The sequence below is a fragment of the Lampris incognitus genome, chromosome 5 (assembly GCF_029633865.1).
Source record: "Lampris incognitus isolate fLamInc1 chromosome 5, fLamInc1.hap2, whole genome shotgun sequence".
Classification (NCBI taxonomy): domain Eukaryota; kingdom Metazoa; phylum Chordata; class Actinopteri; order Lampriformes; family Lampridae; genus Lampris; species Lampris incognitus.
In genome coordinates, this window is record NC_079215.1 from 17222598 (window position 1) to 17243261 (window position 20664).

The following is a 20664-nucleotide window of genomic DNA, read 5'->3' on the forward strand; positions in this document are numbered from 1 at the left end:
TGAACTGTTGTAACTTTCTTTCCGCATTCGTACGGTTTTTGACTCGCCTCTCTTACGTTAGTTTAAAGTGGGCGGGACAAAAAAAAGCAGGTTGCGGAAGTGGTGCATGCTGGGAAATGCACGTGTAGAGAGGGCTCAAAGGTATGGGAAAACAAACGTTTCTTTCTTATTATGTTATCTATCTACGATAATATTTCATTAAGTAACTCTGCAAAGGTTATGTCATGTCGTTGTTAAGTTGTTAATTCGTCCTCTGTACTCAACTTGAGTCTGCCCGAGAGAAAGGAATGTTTACATGTCGTGTCGGAGCTAGGCTAGTTTATTGGCTCAGTATTGGCGTTTGTAAATTTAGCGATTGTGTTACAGTAAAAGTTAGTGTCGATCGAACGAGAAAGATGAAGTTCTTAAACATTCGTATGTTGTAACATTCGTACAAGTGTCAACACGTACTCCTTGTTGATCACTTTACAAACCTTAACTTTGTCAAACCTGCAGTTGGATAGTTGACGTGTTGACCCTAGCCCACCTACTTCGGGGCAAATCCTTGGCTGTTGAAACCACAGTTTTGGCTGTCAGCTGAGCACGATATAATCTGAATAAATTTTGACATACAGTAACATTGCTTTGTTTTTAATGTGAATGCCGTGTTTGAAAATAGTACTAATAATAATGGTGCACAAAGAGGGCATTTATGACACAAGACTCACGCATTCTTGTTTTCTATGTCTGCCAGCAGTCAGTGACAAAATGTTCTGTTATCTTGACAGGTGACACCCTGAGTTAGCCATCATGTCCTCGAGAATGAACCCAGGTGGTGATGACCGCTTCCTGCGGGTCCAGAAGGACCCTCGCTTCTGGGAAATGCCTGAAAAAGAGAGCAAAATTAAGATTGACAAGCGCTTCCAGGCAATGTTTCATGACAAGCGTTTCAAGTTGAAGTACACCATGGATAAACGTGGCCGGCCCATCAACCACAGTTCCACAGAAGACATGAAGCGCTTCTACAACGTCTCTGACTCTGAGGAAGAAGATGCTGAGAGCAAGAAGGTAGTGGAAAGGAAGAAAAACAAGAACAAAGCCAAAGGAATGTTGAAGGGAGAGATCAAGGCTGAGAAAGAGCCAAACAAAGAAAAAGACACACAGGACAAAGACTTTAAAATCACTGGCAAGCAGTTAATACGAGGAGTCAGAGTTGTTGAAGCAGGTAAGTTGAAGTGTCTCTATCTGCTTTTTCTGTCTACGATGGAAGTAGGCTGGTCCTTCCTGTAATTGACGGCAACATTTAGAAACAGCCTAAAAAACTTTCAAGGCGAACTCTATTACAAATTACAGGTTAGGTCAAACTTTTATATCACAACTTCCTTATCTACTACTGCTACTAATTTTGGCTGCTTCCATTAGGGATCGCCACAGCGGCTCTTCCGTTTCCATCTCTTCCTGTTCTCTGCATCTTCCTCTGTCATGCCAGCCACCTGCATGTCCTCCCTCACCACATCCATAAGCCTCTTCTTTGGCCTTCCTATTTTCCTCTTCCCTGGCAGCTCCATATTCAGCATCCTTCTCCCAATATACCCAGCGTCTCTCCGCACATGTCTAAACCATTTCAATCTTGCCTCTCTTGCTTTGTCTCCAAACCATCCAACCTGAGCTGTCCCTCTAATATACTCGTTCCCAGTCCTGTCCTTTCTCGTCACTCCCAATGAAAATATAAGCCTCTTCAGCTCTGCCACCTCCAGCTCTGCCTCCTGTCTTTTCGTCAGTACCACCGTCTACAAACTATACAACATAGCTGGTCTCACTACCATCATGTAAACCTTCTTTTAACTCTTGCTGGTACCCTTCTATCACAAATCACTCGTGACACTCTTCCCCACCCACTCCACCCTGCCTGCACTCTCTTCTTCACCTCTCTTCTGCACTCCCCGTTACTTTGAACAATTGACCCCAAGTATTTAAACTCTTATGCCTTCGTCACCTCTACTCCTTGCATCCTCACCATTCCACTGTCCTCCCTCTCATTCACGCATATGTATTCCATCTTGCTCCTACTGACTTTCATTCCTCTTCTCTCCAGTGCATACCCCCACTTCTCCAGGCTCTCCTCAACCTGCTCCCTATTCTCGCTACAGATCACAATGTCATCCACGAACATCATATTCCACAGAGAGTCCTGCCTGATCTCGTCCGTCAACCTGTCCATCACCATTACAAACAAGAAAGGATTCTGAACCAATCCTTGATGTAATCCCACCTCCACCTTTCACCCATCCGTCATTCTAGCTGCACACCTCACCACTGTCACAATACCCTCATACATATCCTGCACCACTCTTGCATACTTCTCTGCCACTCCGGACTTCCTCATACAATACCACACCTCTTCTCTCGGCACCCTGTAATATGCTTTCTCTAAATCCACAAAGACACAATGTAACTCCTTCTGACCTTCTCTATACTTCTCCATCAGCATTCTCAAAGCATCTGTAGTGCGCTTCCGTGGCATGAAACCATACTACTGCTTGATAATCATCACCTCTCCTCTTCACCTAGCTTCCACTACTCTTTCCCATATCTTCATGCTGTGCCTGATCAACTTTATAGTACCTCTGTAGTTGCTATAGCTCTGAACATCACCCTTATTTTTGAAAATCGGTACCAGTATGCTTCTTCTCAACTCCTCAGGCATCCCCTCACTTTCCAAGATTGTGTTAAACAATCTAGTTAAAAACTCCACTGCCGTCTCTCAACACCTCCATGCCTCCACACGTATGTCATCTGGACCAACTGCTTTTCCACTCATCCTCTTCATAGCTGCCCTCTCTTCCTCCTTGCTAATCCACCGCACTTCCTGATTATCCCCACATCATCCAACCCTCTCTCTCTCTCTCTCTCTCTCTCTCTCTCTCTCTCTCTCTCTCTCTCTCTCTCTTTCTCATTTTCTTCATTCATCAGCTCCTCAGACTCCTCCTTCCACCGTCCCAACACACTCTTCTCGCTTGTCAGCACATTTCCATCTCTATCCTTCATCGTCCTAATCTGCTGCACATCCTTCCCAGCTCAGTCCCTCTGTCTAGCGAATTGGTACACATCCTTTTCTCCTTCCTTAGTTTCTAACCTCTCATACAACTCACCATACTGGGGGAAGCACAGTGGCCAAGTGGTTAACACTGTTGCCTCACAGCAAGAAAGTCCTGGGTTCGAACCCCAGGCTGTCCCAGGTCCTTTCTGTGTGGAGTTTGCATGTTCTCCTCATGTCTGCGTGGGTTTCCCCTGGGTGCTACGGTTTCCTCCCACCATCAAAAAAAGACATGCATGTTAGTGTTAATATGATAATGTGGAGAGGTGGAGGTATGCACTGGAGAGAAGAGGAATGAAAGTCAGTAGGAGCAAGATGGAATACAGATGCATGAATGAGAGGGAGGACAGTGGAATAGTGAGGATGCAAGGAGTAGAGGTGACGAAGGCATATGAGTTTAAATACTTGGGGTCAACTGTCCAAAGTAACGAAGAGTGCAGGAGAGAGGTGAAGAAGGGAGTGCAGGCAGGTTGGAGTGGGTGAAGAAGAGTGTCAGGAGTGATTTGCGACAGAAGGGTACCAGCAAGAGTTAAAGGGAAGGTTTACAAGATGGTTGTGAGACCAGCTATGTTGTTTGGTTTGGAGACAGTGGCACTAACAAAAAGACAGGAGCTGGAGCTGGAGGTGGCAGAGTTGAAGATGCTAAGATTTTCATTGTGAGTGATGAAGAAGGACATGATTAGGAACGATTACCTTAGAGGGCCAGCTCAGGTGGGACGGTTTGGAGACAAAGCAAGAGAGGCAAGATTGAGATGGTTGGGACATGTGTGGAGGAGAGATGCTGGGTATATTGGGGGAAGGATGCTGAATATGGACCTGCCAGAGAAGAGGAAACGAGGAAGGCCAAAGAGGAGGTTTATGGATGTGGTGAGAGAGGACATGCAGGTGGCTGGTGTGACAGAGGAAGATGCAGAGGACAGGAAGAAATGGAAATGGATGAGCCACTGTGGCTACCCCTACCGGAAGCAGCCGAAAGTAGTAGTAGTAGTAGATGTTAGTGTTAATATTCCTGCCTGTGCCCCTGACCAAGGCAATCAGAAAAAGAACTGGGTTGGTCCCTGGGTGCTGCAGCTGCCCACTGCACCTATACAATAGGATAGGTTAAATGCAGAGAACAAATTTTATTTAAACATACAATTTCGTTGTAACCTACAATGACAAAAATAAAGTGGCTTTCTTTTTCATAAAAGCTGATCTGAATGTGTGAAGAAGTAGAGATGGTTTCTAAGCACTGAATGATGGATCGTTGTGTCAGTTAAAATTTTGCATTTAATTCATTTTGTCAATTAGTATCCACTTGGTTCTTTTCAGATGGGTTCCTCTCGGACTAGATTATGAGTCTATTAAGTTTTTTTTTTGTCTTCACGTAGAACACTAGCAGCTAAATGACCAATTTTCCAATACCATTTTCAGTATTTCACCAGAAAACCATAATGTAGAACAGAATGGCACTTGTGGATGACAGGTGACTTTCCAAAGGTGGCTGGTAGAGAAGCCAAACCAGTCACAGGTACCTTTTAGTGGTGATGATTGTTTTAACTTCTAGCTAAAAGCGTTGAAAAAAGGGGACTGGGGTTCGCGCCCCGGTCTCGTCAGATCCGACTATGGCCGGACTCGATGAAGCAGCAATAATTGGCAACGCTGTCTTCGGGAGGGGGGCGGAGTCGGCTTGTGTTCGTCATGTGAATGCGTCTCTGTGTGTGTCGGAAAAACAGTGGTTCGGCTTGGATTCGCCTTGTCACGAAAGTGGGGAGGCGCTTTCCTTCGAGACTGCCGGCCGGAGAGATGCAGTTGGCGAACGCATGCAATACGAGGGTGGGTGTTTGAATTAAAATAGGGATCAATTGGCCACTAAATTGGGAGAAAAAAGGGGAAAATCAGAAAAAAGAAAAAAAAAAGCGTTGAAAAAAAATTACTTTTTTTTTACCCCCCAGATGATAATGATGATGATGATGAGCAGGAGGAGGAGCACCAGAGTTTAGACGAGGTTGATGAAGACAACAGAGTTGGTGACAGCAGTGAAGAGGAAGAGGGAGAGGAAGAAGATGGAGATGTTAGTGATGAAGTTGAAAGCGGGGACGAGGATGATAACGAGGTTTCAGAGGCGGAGAGCCACTCGGATCAGGACTCATCCATTTCAGAGTCAGAGGAGGATAGCGACAGCGGGCCAGACCTCGCCAGGGGAAAGGGCAACGTGGAGACCAGCTCGGACGAAGATGATGAAGACGAGGTGGATGCCATCCTGCGCCATGAGGAAGAGGAGATCGAACATGACTGGGGAGAGCTGTGCAAAGACGCTTCACGCAATGACCAGGTGAGGGCGTTTTCTGGAAATGAGAACGCTGCCACCTAGTGGTAATAATTACAGAGTACTCAGGTTTGCCTTATTGTATTATTTCTGGTCAGATATTATAATTACTTTGGTATTTTCCTAATTAAGGTTCATATTTCTGATAGTCTTAGTTTGTGTGAGTTGATTGATATATTCTTCCTCTTAAAGTGTCAATCTTTAAGATTTCCCCTGTCCATTCAATCTTTCACTAGTTCACCACCTTTGATGCATCTCTCTGGTTGGTCCACCAGAGGCCAAGTTCCACCTTGTCCTGTCTGGTGGGCCAATACTACTCGCTAGCTAAATAAATGTCCATTACTATGTTGTGTTAATATACTGTCTTTGTTCTCATGGACCACTTAGTCCAAGAGAGAGGAAATTCTGCCTATCCTCTAGTGGACCAGGTGATGGATAGTAACAAAATGGACGTTTGTTCATATGAAAAAGTTCACTTTAAATGCGATCTATGTGAAGAGGGAATGACTATCCCTGAACCGAGGCGGGGGCCTAAGAGTACATCGTGTTGCTGGTGTATTTAAGACCATGTGTCAACATAGGTGGAAGTGAGTGAATCAAAAATGACAATCTTCAGGATTGTAGCTTTTATTAAATAATAATAGCAATAATAATAATGTGACTGGTCTTTTGACTGTGGTGTGTCCCCCAACAGGTGACCATGAGACTGGCTGTGTGTAACATGGACTGGGACAGAATAAAAGCCAAGGACCTGCTGGCCTTATTTGGCTCTTTCAAACCTAATGGAGGGGTCATACTCTCTGTGAAGGTATGACATTTACATTATCTGATGAGAGTACAATCGCCAACATTACGAGCGCCCATATAAGGAGGGTTTAAAGGTCAGAACCAAAGAACATTAGCTCAGCTAGAAGATGTTACTGGATTGCGTCTGTCACTATCTACCTACACTATTGTAAATCACATCTCATACCCCCTTTCCACCAACGTGAACCTAGTTCTAGCTCTGGGCTGGTGCTAGTGCTGGTTCGCAGTTGGTTCAGCTTGCGAACCTTCGAAGAACTGGTTTGCTTTTCCACAGGCTAGAGGTGACTAGAGAGCCACGTCAATACGTTACCATGTACGTCTGTATACATCTCTGAAGATGAGGTGGGAAATCAACTGTTTATAGTTTGAAATTATTACTATTTTTGTATGCTATTTTATCATTAAATTCACATCTGAGAAATGTTTATTTATTTATTTATTGGGGGAAAAAATCCCACCTTTTTCTCCCTAATTGTATCTGGCCAATTACCCCACTCTTCTGAGCCATCCTGGTCGCTTCTCCACCCCTCTGCCAATCCGGGGAGGGCTGCAGACTATCACGTCTCCTCCGATACATGTGGAGTAGCCAGCCGCTTCTTTTCACTTGACAGTGAGGAGTTTTGCCAGGGGGATGTAGCGTGTGGGAGGATCACACCCTACACCCCCCCCCCCCAACAGGCGCCCCGACCGACTAGAGGAGATGCTAGAGCAGCGACCAGGACACATACCCACATCCAGCTTCCCACCCGTAGACACGGCCACTTGCGTCTATAGGGATGCCCAACCAAGCCGGATGTAACACAGTGATTCGATCCGGCAATCCCCGTGTTGGTAGGCAGCAGAATAGACCACCACACTACCGGGATGCCCTCTACATCTGAGAATTTTTGAGGCACGAAATCAGCCGTGCAGATTTTGAATATTGGCAGTTTTATGAAAATTGATGGCAAATCAAAAATGTACTCCAACATTTTCAGAGTTGAGAAGCTCCACAAACCGGCGACCAGCTGGCCAGTCACGCTCACAGAACCCACTTTGAGCTGGCTGGAGCTCTCTCAAGTGACCGGCCTCGTAGACAATAGGCTTTTATTTCCCTGTTGACGGATGGTTTCACACAAATGTCCATTATAACATTAACCGAACCTGTGATTATCTGCCTTGTGCTCCTGTGGGTTGATTGGTCTGACATTTACAAGGTTTGCTTGATGAATGTCTCAATATTTCTTTGGGCGAACTCTTCGGTGTTTTTAAGCTGTGTTTTTAAGATAGTTTTACTAAAATTAGGTGTTTAAATGCAGAAAAATGAATTTGGAGTTTCAAATTTACTCTGTCAGAATCGATCATATACAGTATGTGCTGATAAAACCATTTGATTCCTGTCAACTTTGATTTGAAGTGTCATTACTGAATGTTATGAGGGGCATGTATTATTCGGCAGAACTGATTGTTGCTGCCCGCCCCCAGCCACTGATGTAAGCGGTCCTTTCTTCTAGCCCAGCAAAGAGTTGGTGCTGTTCTGGAACCAGTTTTCCTGGCCAAGAGCTGGTTTTGTGGCTGTCGAAACGTGAAGAACTGGTTTGAGATTAGGCACCAGCTTGGAACCAGCTCTCAAACTGCCTTGTTGTAAAAGGGGTGTCATCAGTATGCTAGCTGTTCAGTACTGCGATGCTGTATTATGTTGCTAACATAGTCCCGCAGTACATACTGACACACAGGACTCTATATCCAGCATGAAGAAACAGTGGAGGACATATCATGTGGAAAAGAGAGACATAGTTTTCGACATAATTTTATTGATTAGTCATTGTGTTGTGTTGTGCGGTCTAGATCTACCCTTCAGAGTTCGGGAGGGAGAGAATGCATTTGGAGAAGACCCAAGGGCCCCTGGAGCTGAGGGCCCTGCCAGATGACCCAGAGGAGGACAATGAGGAGCAGAGGTTTGAGACTTGTTGTGCATACATACATACACACAGTCAAATTCACAAAACTTTGCAAAGGGGCACTTACACATGTGCAGACAAACATCCACGCAAAAAAAAAAAAAAAAAAAATACACAAGCACAATTTCAAAAAGAGTTGCACAAACACATGTAAACACACACACAGAAATGGACTTACGCATATATGCATATACACAATCATCTCACCACGTGCATAGAAATACACACATACACACATTTAAATAAGTACACTTGGGTGGCACCCACAACTGTTTTGATAATCCACTAATCTGTCAGTTATTGCAGTTGCTTCATTCTCAAACCAAAAAGGCAACATTTCCCAGCTTGTACAATGCTCTTTCTGGCAACTTGAAATATGGCAGTTGTTAGGACCAAAAGTAATATGTAAATATATGCAATCAAAAAGTGTAAGAACTAAACGCTTGTATATTTCACCTCATATCAGAAATATTTCCAAGCGGCACTTTTAGGGGCTCCACTGAACTCATAACCCTATCTGAAAAACTGCTAATACTAAAGAAGGAGTAGAGAATGAAAAAGGACCAGAGAGAGCTGAGGGCCGACAGCTGGACACACATGTCTTCCCCTGTCCTTCTCTGTGTATGCGTGCCTGTGTGTCAGTGCACTGCTGAATGCTGCCGTTTCCTTTGTCTTTACCATTCAGTTCAACAGTTAACCCACTGGCTAGAAAGTGCAAATGTCACAGCCATCATTTTGGCAGGACTGTTGTGTTATCCCTCCATTCAACCATGCAATTTAGACAAAGGGATAAAGTAACTCATGTCATGTTATAACTCATGTTATGAAAAACTCCTTTCATTTGCGTTAAATGGAGCTGGCTAACAAGTGCTCCCTCACTTCAGAGGTCTAAAACCCCACATAAATGTCATCGAAAGCTGCAGTACCTGTCACGTTTTCCTCACTTCCAAAGTGAAATAGTGTGCTGTGTAGATCTCACTAAGCTATAATAAAAATTCTTGCCACCAATTTTTATTCGCAGTTTACAGACACACTGACAGTTGCCACATAAACCTGCCAAAAGTTCCACATCTCCTGGGGTCCTACAACATCGTAACATTTTAGTTCAGCTGAAACTAAGAGATTCACCACTGTGATGATGTCATCATTACAGGTGACAACGCATCATCAGACTGACAGGAAAACTGTCCCTACCCTCAATATTAATCCTCGTTTGTTGCTTTGTGTGTGTGTGTGTGTGTATATGTGTGGCTTTGGGTGTGTATTTGTGCGCCTGCATGTGTGTGTCTAAAGGGTTTACAGGGAGAAGATGCGCGACTACCAGTTCAAGCGCTTGAAGTACTATTATGCCGTGGTGGAGTGTGACTCCGCGGAGACCGCTTCCAAGATCTACAACGAGTGCGACGGCTTTGAGTACGAGAGTAGCTGCTCCATCATTGACCTGCGGTAAGTGAACATGGTGCAACGCTACACGTCAATCAGTCAGTCGACCACATCTGTCAGTGTTTTCATTCTAGTCGTGTAACTGATGCTGTTGTCCACAGCGACATACATTCACAATGTTTCTATGTTTCAAAGAGTCCTGAGCAAACTTATTGAAAAAATTTGAATGTGAGTCAGTTGCATGTCTGTTAGCTGGTTTTAAGTGACTGACCATCCAGTGATCTGGACTACATCATCAAAAACATTCAAGCGAAAAATGGCAAATGTTTATAGGAGGGTCCCCCCCCCCCCAAAAAAACTGCCCTTTAACATTGAGCTATTTTCCCACAACTCCAAAAATGGCATGAAATTGAATACCTTTTAATGAATTTAGTAGCTTTTAAGAAAATAACAAAGCAATTTTTTTTACTCTAGGAGCAGAAACAGAATTACTACGTTAAATATATTTCTGGGTGGCACGGCGACGCAGTGGTTAGCGCGGATGCCTCACAGCAAGAAGGTCCTGCGTTTGCGCCCCGGGGTAGTCCAACCTTGGGGGTCGTCCCAGGTCATCCTCTGTGTGGAGTTTGCATGTTCTCCCCGTGTCTGTGTGGGTTTCCTCCGGGGGCTCCAGTTTCCTCCCACAGTCCAAGCACATGTAGGTCAGGTGAATCGGCTGTACCAAATTATCCCTAAGTGTGTGTGTGTGTGTGTGTGGGGGGGGTCTGTGATGGACTGGGGGCCTGTCCAAGGTGTCTCCCCGCCTGCCGCCCAATGACTGTTGGGATAGGCTCCAGCATCCCCGCGACCCTGAGAGCAGGATAAGCAGTTTGGATAGTGGATGGATGGAAATTTAATTCTAACTTCACTGGCCGGAGGGAGAAATTTGGGCGAAGTATAAATACACAGTAAATGATTAGGATTTTTTGAATACAGGGCTGCCTTGGAGAGTCCCATGTTTGTTTTTTTGTTTTTTCCAGAAAGGCAGTGATAAAATAGGCCTTTCTGTAAACCTGGATCGTCATGTGGTTCTCACCCCTTTTTTCACCCTGTATATATGACCATTGAAACAGGTTCGTTCCTGACGATGTCACGTTTGACGAGGAACCAAAAGATGTGGCATCAGAGGTGGACCTGTCGGCCTACACCCCAAAGCTGTTCACCTCAGCAGCCACCTCTACGTCAAAAGTAAGCCCCAGTCATCCCGCCTACCAAACTATCTAAATGTATTTTGTGTTCAAATTCAGATATATGAAGTGAATATCATTCACCCTGTATGGGCTTTCAGTAAATGTTCTCATGACAGTCAAGCTGTAAAATGTTTGTTTAAATATTGTTTTACACCTTTATATATAGATTAGTCATTTTCTTCCAGTACCCACAAATGGAATGCACACATATATACACACACACACACACACACACACACACACACACACACACACACACACACACACACACTGCTAACCAGATGGCCTCGATGTCAAATCTATCAGATTAACAAATATTTATGTATTTTTTTATTTTAAACATGTAACTTTTAGATGTGTGTGGTTTCAAAATTTGCCCTTTTTGCAGAGAAATATAAAAAAATAATCTAAAAAAAGGGAAAGTGCATAAGGGAGTTTGTTACATTTAAACTTGTGTGTGTGTGTGTGTGTGTGTGTGTGTGTGTGTGTGTGTGTGTGTGTGTACCAAAACAACACTGCTATATTACATTCTTTCATTTTGATATGCTTAATATGCTGCTACTACATCTGGTAGCGTCCCATGTACTACACATGATGTCCTGTTTTTGCTCTACTGTGTGTTAGTATATACTTTTAAATTTGTGAAGTGCTAATATGCACACAGTTGTAAGTTATATGCAGCAATACTACAAGTAAGGGTGTGCATTTCTTGGATTTGGCAGTTGAAGTGATTGTGCTTCTAAATGAATTGATCAAGGTTTTATCAAACTAAAATCACTTGGTGCCATAATAACTGCTTGAGTTGTGGTACATTATTTAAGTCTGTTGTTGAGGACAATAAAAACATTCAAATCTAATCCTCAAGAAAGACTAGAGGACGCTGGACCAGATTTGTTAAGAGTAAGTGAGCTTCCAGAGGTCAGAGTTCTGGTTGCATTGAATCTTTTTGTGCAAAAGGACTGTTCAGATGTTAGGACGGTCCAGAGGATGTTGCACTTTGACCTTATCTGTTTCTTTTTTCCCCTGAACCAATCAGGTGGAGCTGACGTGGGACGAAACAGACCATGAGCGTGTGACGGCTCTCCAGAGGAAGTTCAACAAGGATGAAATGTTGGAGATGGACTTCAATGCCTACCTGGCCTCATCCAGCGAAGATGAAGAAGAGGAGGAGGAGGAGGAGAATGGAGAGGAACTGGACATGGATGGGGATAAAGCAGAAGGTAGGAATGCAACTGGTGAAGAATTACTTTAACTGTTTATATAAGTGCAGCTGACCCCACCCCATCAGGCTTCTTCTCAATTGACCATTTGCAAAATAATTATTGATTTGGGGATCAAACGATAAGCGTTAAGTAACCGCCGTACTTCCTTCAACACCTCACTAAGAGGAACAGAGCGCAGCTTTGATGCAGTGTACAATGGATAATAGGTAAAAAGACAGATTTGAAGGAGTAGATGTGTTATCTGAGCAAATGTTAAACAGATTCATGTTGTCCCGAGTGACTTTAGGGCAGTGTATTTTCCAGTCCCCTCTCAAAACCCAAATCTAACTTCCAGAAGGGCCTTCTAGGGGGAACGTTTATGGAAGATCCCACTTAAAACTGATTAAAGAAACCATGAACCTGGCACACTTACATTAAGTTGATTACTTTCAACTTAGTCTTTTTACTGTGTTGTTGTGATGCTGAAATTAGAATAGTGGAAAATAAGTGTCACCCAGCCAGCACACCCCTGAGGATGGTGGCAGACTCTCAGGGTTCTGTTCAGGGCAAGCCTGTCGCAGTCAGGGATTATTTTTTTTGCGTCAAGCAACACCAGTGTTGTTAACACCGTTGATACTGGTTAATTTGTTTTTACAGACCAAAAGTGCATATTGCTGCAGTGCAAACATTTGACAAACTGGCTATCTTGGATAAATGAGTCAACGTGCAACAGTGTGCCTAATGTGCTGCTATCAATCAACGGTATAAGAGTATTATTGCATGCTTCCAAGTAGCATTTGGAAGATAGACAGGAGAGAACGTCAGCACAATGCACATTAAGAAGGAAGGCCAAACAATGTCTTCTCGTGGTAAAAGGCAGTAATACTGCTGGTAAACTGCATCAACGGTAGTAACTGAAGTTTCCATTGCATTCATGTGGTTTAAGATTTACAAGTTAATAACAGGTATTATTTCACTGCACACAACTATTTGATTTTTTTTTATCCTTGCTCTCAAGGACTAATCGGTGCCTACAACCAGAACTCCGATCAACCACTTTATTTACAAAGCACATTTTGTGCAGTTCAAAAATTACAGTATGCTTGACACTGAAAACAAATTTAACATGAAATCCGTCAGCATAAAAGCAAGAATAAGATTGAAGAATAAAATCAGAAAGCACAACGACAAAAATGTCACAGTGACTTGTCAGTAAGGACAATTCAAACAGCTATATTAGGAACTGACCAAATGTGAATCCGTGAGTCCCAGTAAATTCTCTGTTGATGATATATCACCACACTAAGAAGGTTAAATGATCTGACGTTGTAGGCCAAAAGAAAGGAGAGACTGCTGAGGAGGAAGATAAACCGAGAGCAAATGAGAAGAAGAAGAAGAAGAAGACCACCGAGCAGATCGCCAAGTACAGAGAGCTCCTGAAAAGCATCCAGGAAAAAGAGAAGAGACAACAGGAAGACAAGGACATGGAGATGGAAATAACCTGGGTACCAGGTAGCAATCACTATTTGTAGTTTTCGTAATTTGGAGTTTTCTAGGATAGTTTACACTGTTTCCATTCACACTACACACATTGTCCTCCCAGTGCTGGCATCACCACACACTTTCTTCCAATCTATTTTCTTTTTATTCAGTTTCGTTGAATTTCTTAGAAGAGTTTTTTTACTGAAAATAAATGGATATAACATTTTTTTGAGTTCATCATGTTTCTTACATGATGCACATCTTACAATACTAAACATGAATACTGTATAATCAAGAACTTCTAAGCAAAGTTTGCCTGTTTGTTGTTTTTAGTTCTTGCCTTTTGCTCTCTATTCAGAAACACATCATTCCCTAACTTCTTTGCTTGCCAACTGATATTTTTTGGATATGTAGATACTTCCTTATTAATGAACTCGTGTGTATAAGACCAGTTAGACCGTCAGTCTGTCTGACACAGGTCTCAAGGAGACCACAGAGCAGCTGGTGAAGAAGAAGCTGGAGGGTAAAGATGAACCAACACCCTGGGAGGGCTACCTAAACAAAAAGAAAGAGAAGAAGAAACAAAAGAAAGCAAAAAGAAAACAGGTGACGTGAGCTTCTTGTTCACTCTCTCACACTGTCCACCCTTCTCTTTGTCCCTCTCTCTTCTGTCTGTCTTGCTCTCTTCTCCGTGTCTCCCCTTTTTTCTCTCTTTTTCGTCTTCTCTTTTGCTCTCTCTTTCACATAAGAGTACACCGATGTTTGCACATACAGATGGATCGAGACACATTGCTGAATTACTGTGAATAAAGGCACACAGAGAGAACATCTTTCAACACAAGTTCTTCTCTTTTCTTGCATGGAAGATAAGAGATTTCTCTCTTCTTCATGTGGAGAATAAGATGCTCCCGCCTCTTCTTCACGTTGAGAATAACAGATTCCTCCATCCACAGGGAGCAACTGACTCGGAGCTCAGCGATGATGAGCTTCCTCCAGATGTCGATTTCAATGACCCCTTCTTCGCTGAAGAGCTTGGTTCTTCAGGTGACTGATGACGTGTGATCACTACCATTGATATGCCACTCCACTTTTTTCAACAGCACTGGCAGTCTCAGGCCATGTCCATACTAATCTAGAGAAAATGGAAAACGTTTTCATGGTGAAAACAGATCAAAGGTTTTCCATTTTAAGATTGTTTTTGAAAGGTTTGCCACCGATATTGAAGTGCTAAGAGAAAAATCCTTGAAGGACCATATACCAGTGTTTTTGCATGTTATAGCCCATTTAGAACAAATGACTATGCTTTACATTGCTCTCAACCAGTTCTCAAAGCATACCACAGTGTTTTAGTTATTTTATCAACTGTTAAAACTTCTCAAATCATTCTGTGGTTTCAGCTGCATTATCCCATAATGATGAAATAATTTTGACAAAAAAAAAAAAAAATTGACGATATTTGATGTTCACTGTGATCGAGTACCTATATCTTAATACAAATTTCAAGTGTGTAAGTTGATTTTTGTACCACACTGAATTGAATAGAAACCAATGGCTGTCTGGATTGTAGAAAAAAAATTGAAAAATGTAAAGCACTATAGTATGCTTTGGGAAAACGGTTGGAATAATTTAAAGTATATGCAGCTTGTAGTGATTGGGCTAAACTTGTAAACACACTGCTCCTCAATACCCAGGCTACCTGAGCCAGCAGCTTTATCTGAAATCCCATAACAATCATGTCAATATTTTTTTTTTTTTTAGAGCTCAGTTTTCACAGTCCACACTACCATGTGAGATTAGTGTTTTCAAATTTAAATATTTTTGGGAATGTTTTTGTGATAATCAAAAACTCTGGATGGAAAGCCAGAATGGAGGGAAAAATAGATGCATTTTCAGTATCTATTTTAGTGTGGACATGGTCTCAGTACCATCTATGTTTTCAAGTGAAATTGCTTGATATTGTAATATTAGCTATAGAAAATGTTCAATGATATACTTTCGGGTACCCTTGGGTGTGTCAGCCCAACACGCTGATCATCGATGAGCAACGTTGTGAAAGAGCAGGTTTCACTGTCCAGCCACACCATGTTGTTAGCCCATATTCAGTTTAGCAGATTTTTAGAAGCGCTGCAAAATCACAGCAGAGGATTTACAATCCATATTCAGTAAAACAGATGACCCCCCCCCTCTAGTGGCAAAAGACGGTAGTAACAGTTATTAACCGTGTGATAGGATTGTAAAAATGGTCCATGAGAGGTCTACGGTCAATAGAAATTTCCCTTTTTGGATCCACTTCTGCAGTAGTAGTATTCTACAAGAAGGACGTTGCACAGCCCTCATTCTTAGTTTGTGTGAAAAGGTAATACAGTGGTTTTAATGTGTGAGGATGAACAGATTAGGGTGTACCTCAGTGTGTCTGTGTATATTGGCTACTACTTTTGAGATCCCAAGTATGATTGTGTTTTATTTCGTGTCGTGAGCACCGTAAAACGCAGTGTCCGGGTAATGATTTTTTTCTTCTTTGTGTCTGGTTTGATTGCTCAACACTGGTGAAATGTTTTGGATGTGCCTATACCTTTTTGAACCCTTGTTTATCTCGGCTGCCACCATCAGAGCTGAAAACAAGAACAAAGGGGAAGAAGAACAAGAAAGCGGAGGAAGTGGAGAGAACGCCTGAGGAAAATGAGGAATTAGAGAAACAAAAGGTTAAAGTTCAGATTCTTCAAAGAATGATTATCGCAGTCAGTTTAGTTCACCCATTTAGCAGGCAGGCAATAGAAAGATAACCAAGCCCCTTAAAAACGTCTTAATTGGGTCTATTGAATGTTTTCACCATCGGGTTTACTCCAACTTATCTTGATACTGTCATCGGGTGTGCTGTGAATCATTTGAACAGTCTCATATTTTTGTCTGATATTCAAACACAGAATGTCTTGGAAGCCACAAATATAAAAAAAGGAAAAGGGAATATCCTTCCTGGTGTTCATAACTTAACCCACAGTAATACTCGCAGCTGTACACTTTTGCTCGCCCTTTTTGTTCTACGTCCGGAGAGTTACTGTCTATGCCCACTTTAAAATGGCCAAGCTCAAGGTCCAGACTTTTCTTCCACCTGGCCCCATAAATGCAGGAATGAAATCCTGTCTTCCATCAGGGTTTCAGGCTTTCTTATTTCATTCATGTAAGGCCTAAAAACTTAATATTTCCAGGCTTACCTTAGTTGGTCTGTCTGCTTGAACATGATTCAGATTGGTGGCATTGTCCAGTTACTTTGGAATCCCACATTGTGTATTCATACACTAATGAAATGACCTGCACTTTATCTGCAAATTGCTGATACTCTTTATAAGTTGGATAAAAGCGTTTTGCTAAATGGGAAAATGTAAACGGGGTTTAGCAAAATGCCTGCACAATAAGATCAGAACAGATTTTATTTTAACCTCTCACAGAGGTTGGACCATGCAGTAGTAAGCAGACTCAAAACTGTAGAATTAGATGACGCAAGTAACAGGAGAGAATCTAATAACACAACTACTTTATAAGATAAATAGAGTAGAGTATGGGAAAGGATACGCTTCAGAAATGATGCCCTGTCTGAGTAATGGATAGAAATTGTTCCACTATCTTACAAGTTAGACTGCCTAGAATATGGCAATATGACTAGAATAACATACTAGCACTAAATAATCGCCAATAACCAAGAACTGCTGTTTTAAAATAATGAAGACTAGAAAGTTGCAATTCTAACAAGCATGAAAATAAGTTGTCTGTATAGCATGTTTTTTTTAATGCTTACTTGAACTCGTTTCTTTTCTAATCATGGATGTTCCCTCCTTACCATGTGTCTATTCCCCACCTCTCCTCAGGCGGAGATTGCTCTGCTAATGGAGGATGAAGACGACGCCCAACACAAACACTTCAACTACGACCAGATTGTCAAGGAACAGAACTTGAGCAAGAAGAAGAAGAAGAAGCTCCTGAAGAAGAAGGACAAGCATGTGGAGGAAGACGACTTCCAGGTCAGGGCCCCGGTGCCAAGGGGAAGGTTAAAGGGGGATGGTTGATCTTTTCGGGGGGGGGGGGTTCCATATGTCATATGGTGACGTTAATGCTACAATCCTGAAGATTGTTGTTTTTGGTTTAACTAACTAACACTTATGGGGATACCATCTACTTAATGGGTGCTTGACTACTCCAAATGCCAGAGATCCATTCAAAATGATTCAGAGTCATCAGTGTCAGCACCTTCCCCACCGCCAAACACAAAACATGGTTGAACCTGAGTTTTAATGTGATTTTTATCAACCAAAGACTTCAGTTACTCAACACCATGCAATAAAGTGTTGTTTTTTTATTTGCATCATTTATGGATTTTACTATTTTTTTCAGTGTATTTATGACCTTCAGATAGCATATTTTGGAATAAATTTCCTGAGTTCCTTTGTGTGTTTCTGGTTCCAGGTGGATGTTAGAGACCCACGTTTCCAGGCCATGTTCACCTCCCACCTGTTCAGCCTGGACCCATGCGACCCCAACTACAAAAAGACAAAAGGCACACAGAGCTTCCTGGCAGAGAAGCAGCGGCGACGGGAGGAGGAAGCCCTAGGGGCTCAGCAGGCCATGCCCACACAGGAAGCGCAGAATGTGGGACAGGAAACGGGGCTAAAGAAACAGGAAAAGGCTGCCGACTCTACTAATGCGGCCGAGGCCTCTAAAAGGAAAGCCATGGACCCCAGTCTGTCGCTGCTGGTCAAGTCAATCAAGAACAAAACTGAGAAGTTCCAAGCACAAAAGAAACAGAGGATTGCGTAAGGTCAGCAGAACCGGACAATGGACATCTTGTTTTTGTAGGAAACTGGTCTGTGTAAGAACCTGATGAAAAGAGAAAAAAAAAAGCTATTCTTGCCATCTAAAAAACGAATTTAACATTTTTGTCCACTGTAAAAGTGGCTGAAACATCCCAAATTACCCAACTGCCTTAGAAATTAGAGTTGTTTACCTGCCATCGTGGTTCGTAGTATAGGTAAACTCATTCTCCATCTACCAGCAAGTGGCAGGTTGTCTTCTCATATCCTGGCAGACATAACAACAGTCACAGTATCCCTTTCCTATATAGGGCTGAGGGTACTGCAGATTATTATGGACTGTTCTGTATAGGAAATATCTCAACTGCAGGGAAATAATGTGCACGAATCCAAGTCAAATGTGTAACATGCAAATTTGAGTGTAAAGCTTTTAAGATCATAGTACTAAGTCAGATCATTGTAACATTCAGTAAAATCATAACTGTTGTCTCCAACCTCAATGCTTCTGCACACATCTGACCACTTCTTTCTCCAACAGTCATCCTTTTTACCTACCATCCCTAATTCTCCTTCTCATCATCACCTTCTATTACAACCTCCGCTCCATCTCCCATTAGCCTTTCCACTTCGGTAAACTATTACGAGAATTTGTTGCTCTTGAAACTGATCATTCAATTGCTACCCTATGCTCCACCCAGACTTCAGCACTCGACAAATTCTACCTGATCGCTACTAAACCAGCTCAATCAGTAACTCCCTACCCAGACTCAATGTGCTCTTTATTTCCCGCTAGAAAACAGATGTCTGTATCATATCTGCTTGGATGAGGGAGAGCAACATCTAGCTTAATTTGTCAACAACTGAGCTGCTGGTCACGCTATCCAAATCCTCCATCCCCGGGGTCATATGCCGATCAAGCTCGGTATGTCGACAATCATGCCCTCCAAATCTACAACGGATCTCGTGATGTTGATTGACAACCGCTTCTCGTGTTCTGACCACATTGTGGGTGTCTCCTGCTCCTGTCACTTTGCTCTTGGTGACATCTGAAAGATATGACCACACATCCTGAGCCAGATGCTAGTATTCCCTCGGTTAGAATGTTGCAGTGCGTTTCTCACTGGTGTCGCAGCCCATGCAATACAGCCACTGCAAAGAATCCAGAATGATGCTGCGCACTTTGTTTACAATCTGCCAACAGATGCAAGTTTCTCCTCTTTGTAGCTTTACAATGATCCCTGGTTGCTGCCTGAATAAAATTTAAAATCTTGCTGCTTGTTATGCATGTGGGTCAAGGAATTGCACAAACGTACCCATATTAACATTTAACATGCACACTCCTGCTCGCCGTCTGGCCCCAAAATAGTGGAACAAACTCCTGACTTCCATCAGGGCTGTGGACTCAATTACCCCACTCTTCCGAGCTGTCCCAGTTGTTGCTCCACTCCCTCTGCCGATCCTGGGAGGGCTGCAGACTACCACATTCCTCCTCCGATACATGTGAAGTCACCAGCTGCTTCTTTTCCCCTGACAGTGAGGAGTTTCACCAGGGGGACGTAGTGCGTGGGAGGATCACACTATTCCCCCCGAACAGGCACCCCGACCGACCGGAAGAGGCGCTAGTGCAGTGACCAGGACACACACCCACATCCAGCTTCCCACCCGCAGACACGGCCAATTGTGTCTGTAGGGACGCCCGACCAAGCCGGAGGTAACACGGGGATTCGAACCGGCGATCCCCATGTTGGTAGGCAATGGAATAGACTGCCATGCCACCCGGACGCAGTCAGACACATTTACACATGAGCGGTAACACGGGGATTTGAACCGGCGATCCCCATGTTGGTAGGCAACGGAATAGACTGCCGTGCCACCCGGACACAGACACATTTACACGTGAGCGGTAACACAGGGATTTGAACCGGCGAGCCCCATGTTGGTAGGCAATGGAATAGACCGTTACACTACCCGGATGCCCCCCCCCCAACCTTCACCTCTTAACAATGACAGACTGACATGCTTCAATAGAAAGCTGTTCAGATCTTTACATTTCTCTTTGCAAAAACTGCACAACTGACAAAAGTACTACCTTGGGAATACTGTCCACTTTATCCCCATGTTGTGATGTCAGCATGTATCATCGGCTCCTTTCAGGTGTTTAAACCACTTCTGGGAAAAAGATTTATGTTCATGTAACAATAGTTTGGAAAAAATAAATCAAATCATTGTTCAGCCAAAACATTCTTCATACCAAGGAAGCAATGTTGAACTTGAAGCCAAGAGTTGCATAAATTTACTCAATGCGTTAGAAAATAGCTGTTTTAAGTTAAAACCTTTGCAGGCATTTTTTTTTTTTTTGCCCGAAAGGTAATCACCGTTCAAACATTACTTGAAAATGTTAAAAAAGGTGAGGTGTCCTCATCCATGTGACGAGC

At 43.0% G+C, this 20664-nt stretch overlaps 1 protein-coding gene across 1 annotated transcript; it reads left to right on the forward strand.

Moving 5' to 3' along the window:
* The first annotated feature begins 103 nt into the window (after positions 1–103).
* On the forward strand, positions 104–19488 carry esf1 (ESF1, nucleolar pre-rRNA processing protein, homolog (S. cerevisiae)). The gene is made up of 14 exons (XM_056280105.1): positions 104–141; positions 768–1204; positions 5011–5390; positions 6079–6192; positions 8019–8128; positions 9425–9577; positions 10627–10741; positions 11780–11963; positions 13278–13457; positions 13906–14033; positions 14381–14471; positions 16038–16129; positions 17291–17443; positions 17886–19488. The coding sequence occupies exons 2-14, from the start codon at positions 790–792 to the stop codon at positions 18234–18236; spliced, it is 2466 nt and encodes an 821-aa protein (XP_056136080.1). The 5' UTR covers positions 104–141; positions 768–789; the 3' UTR covers positions 18237–19488.
* Positions 19489–20664: the final 1176 nt, after the last annotated feature.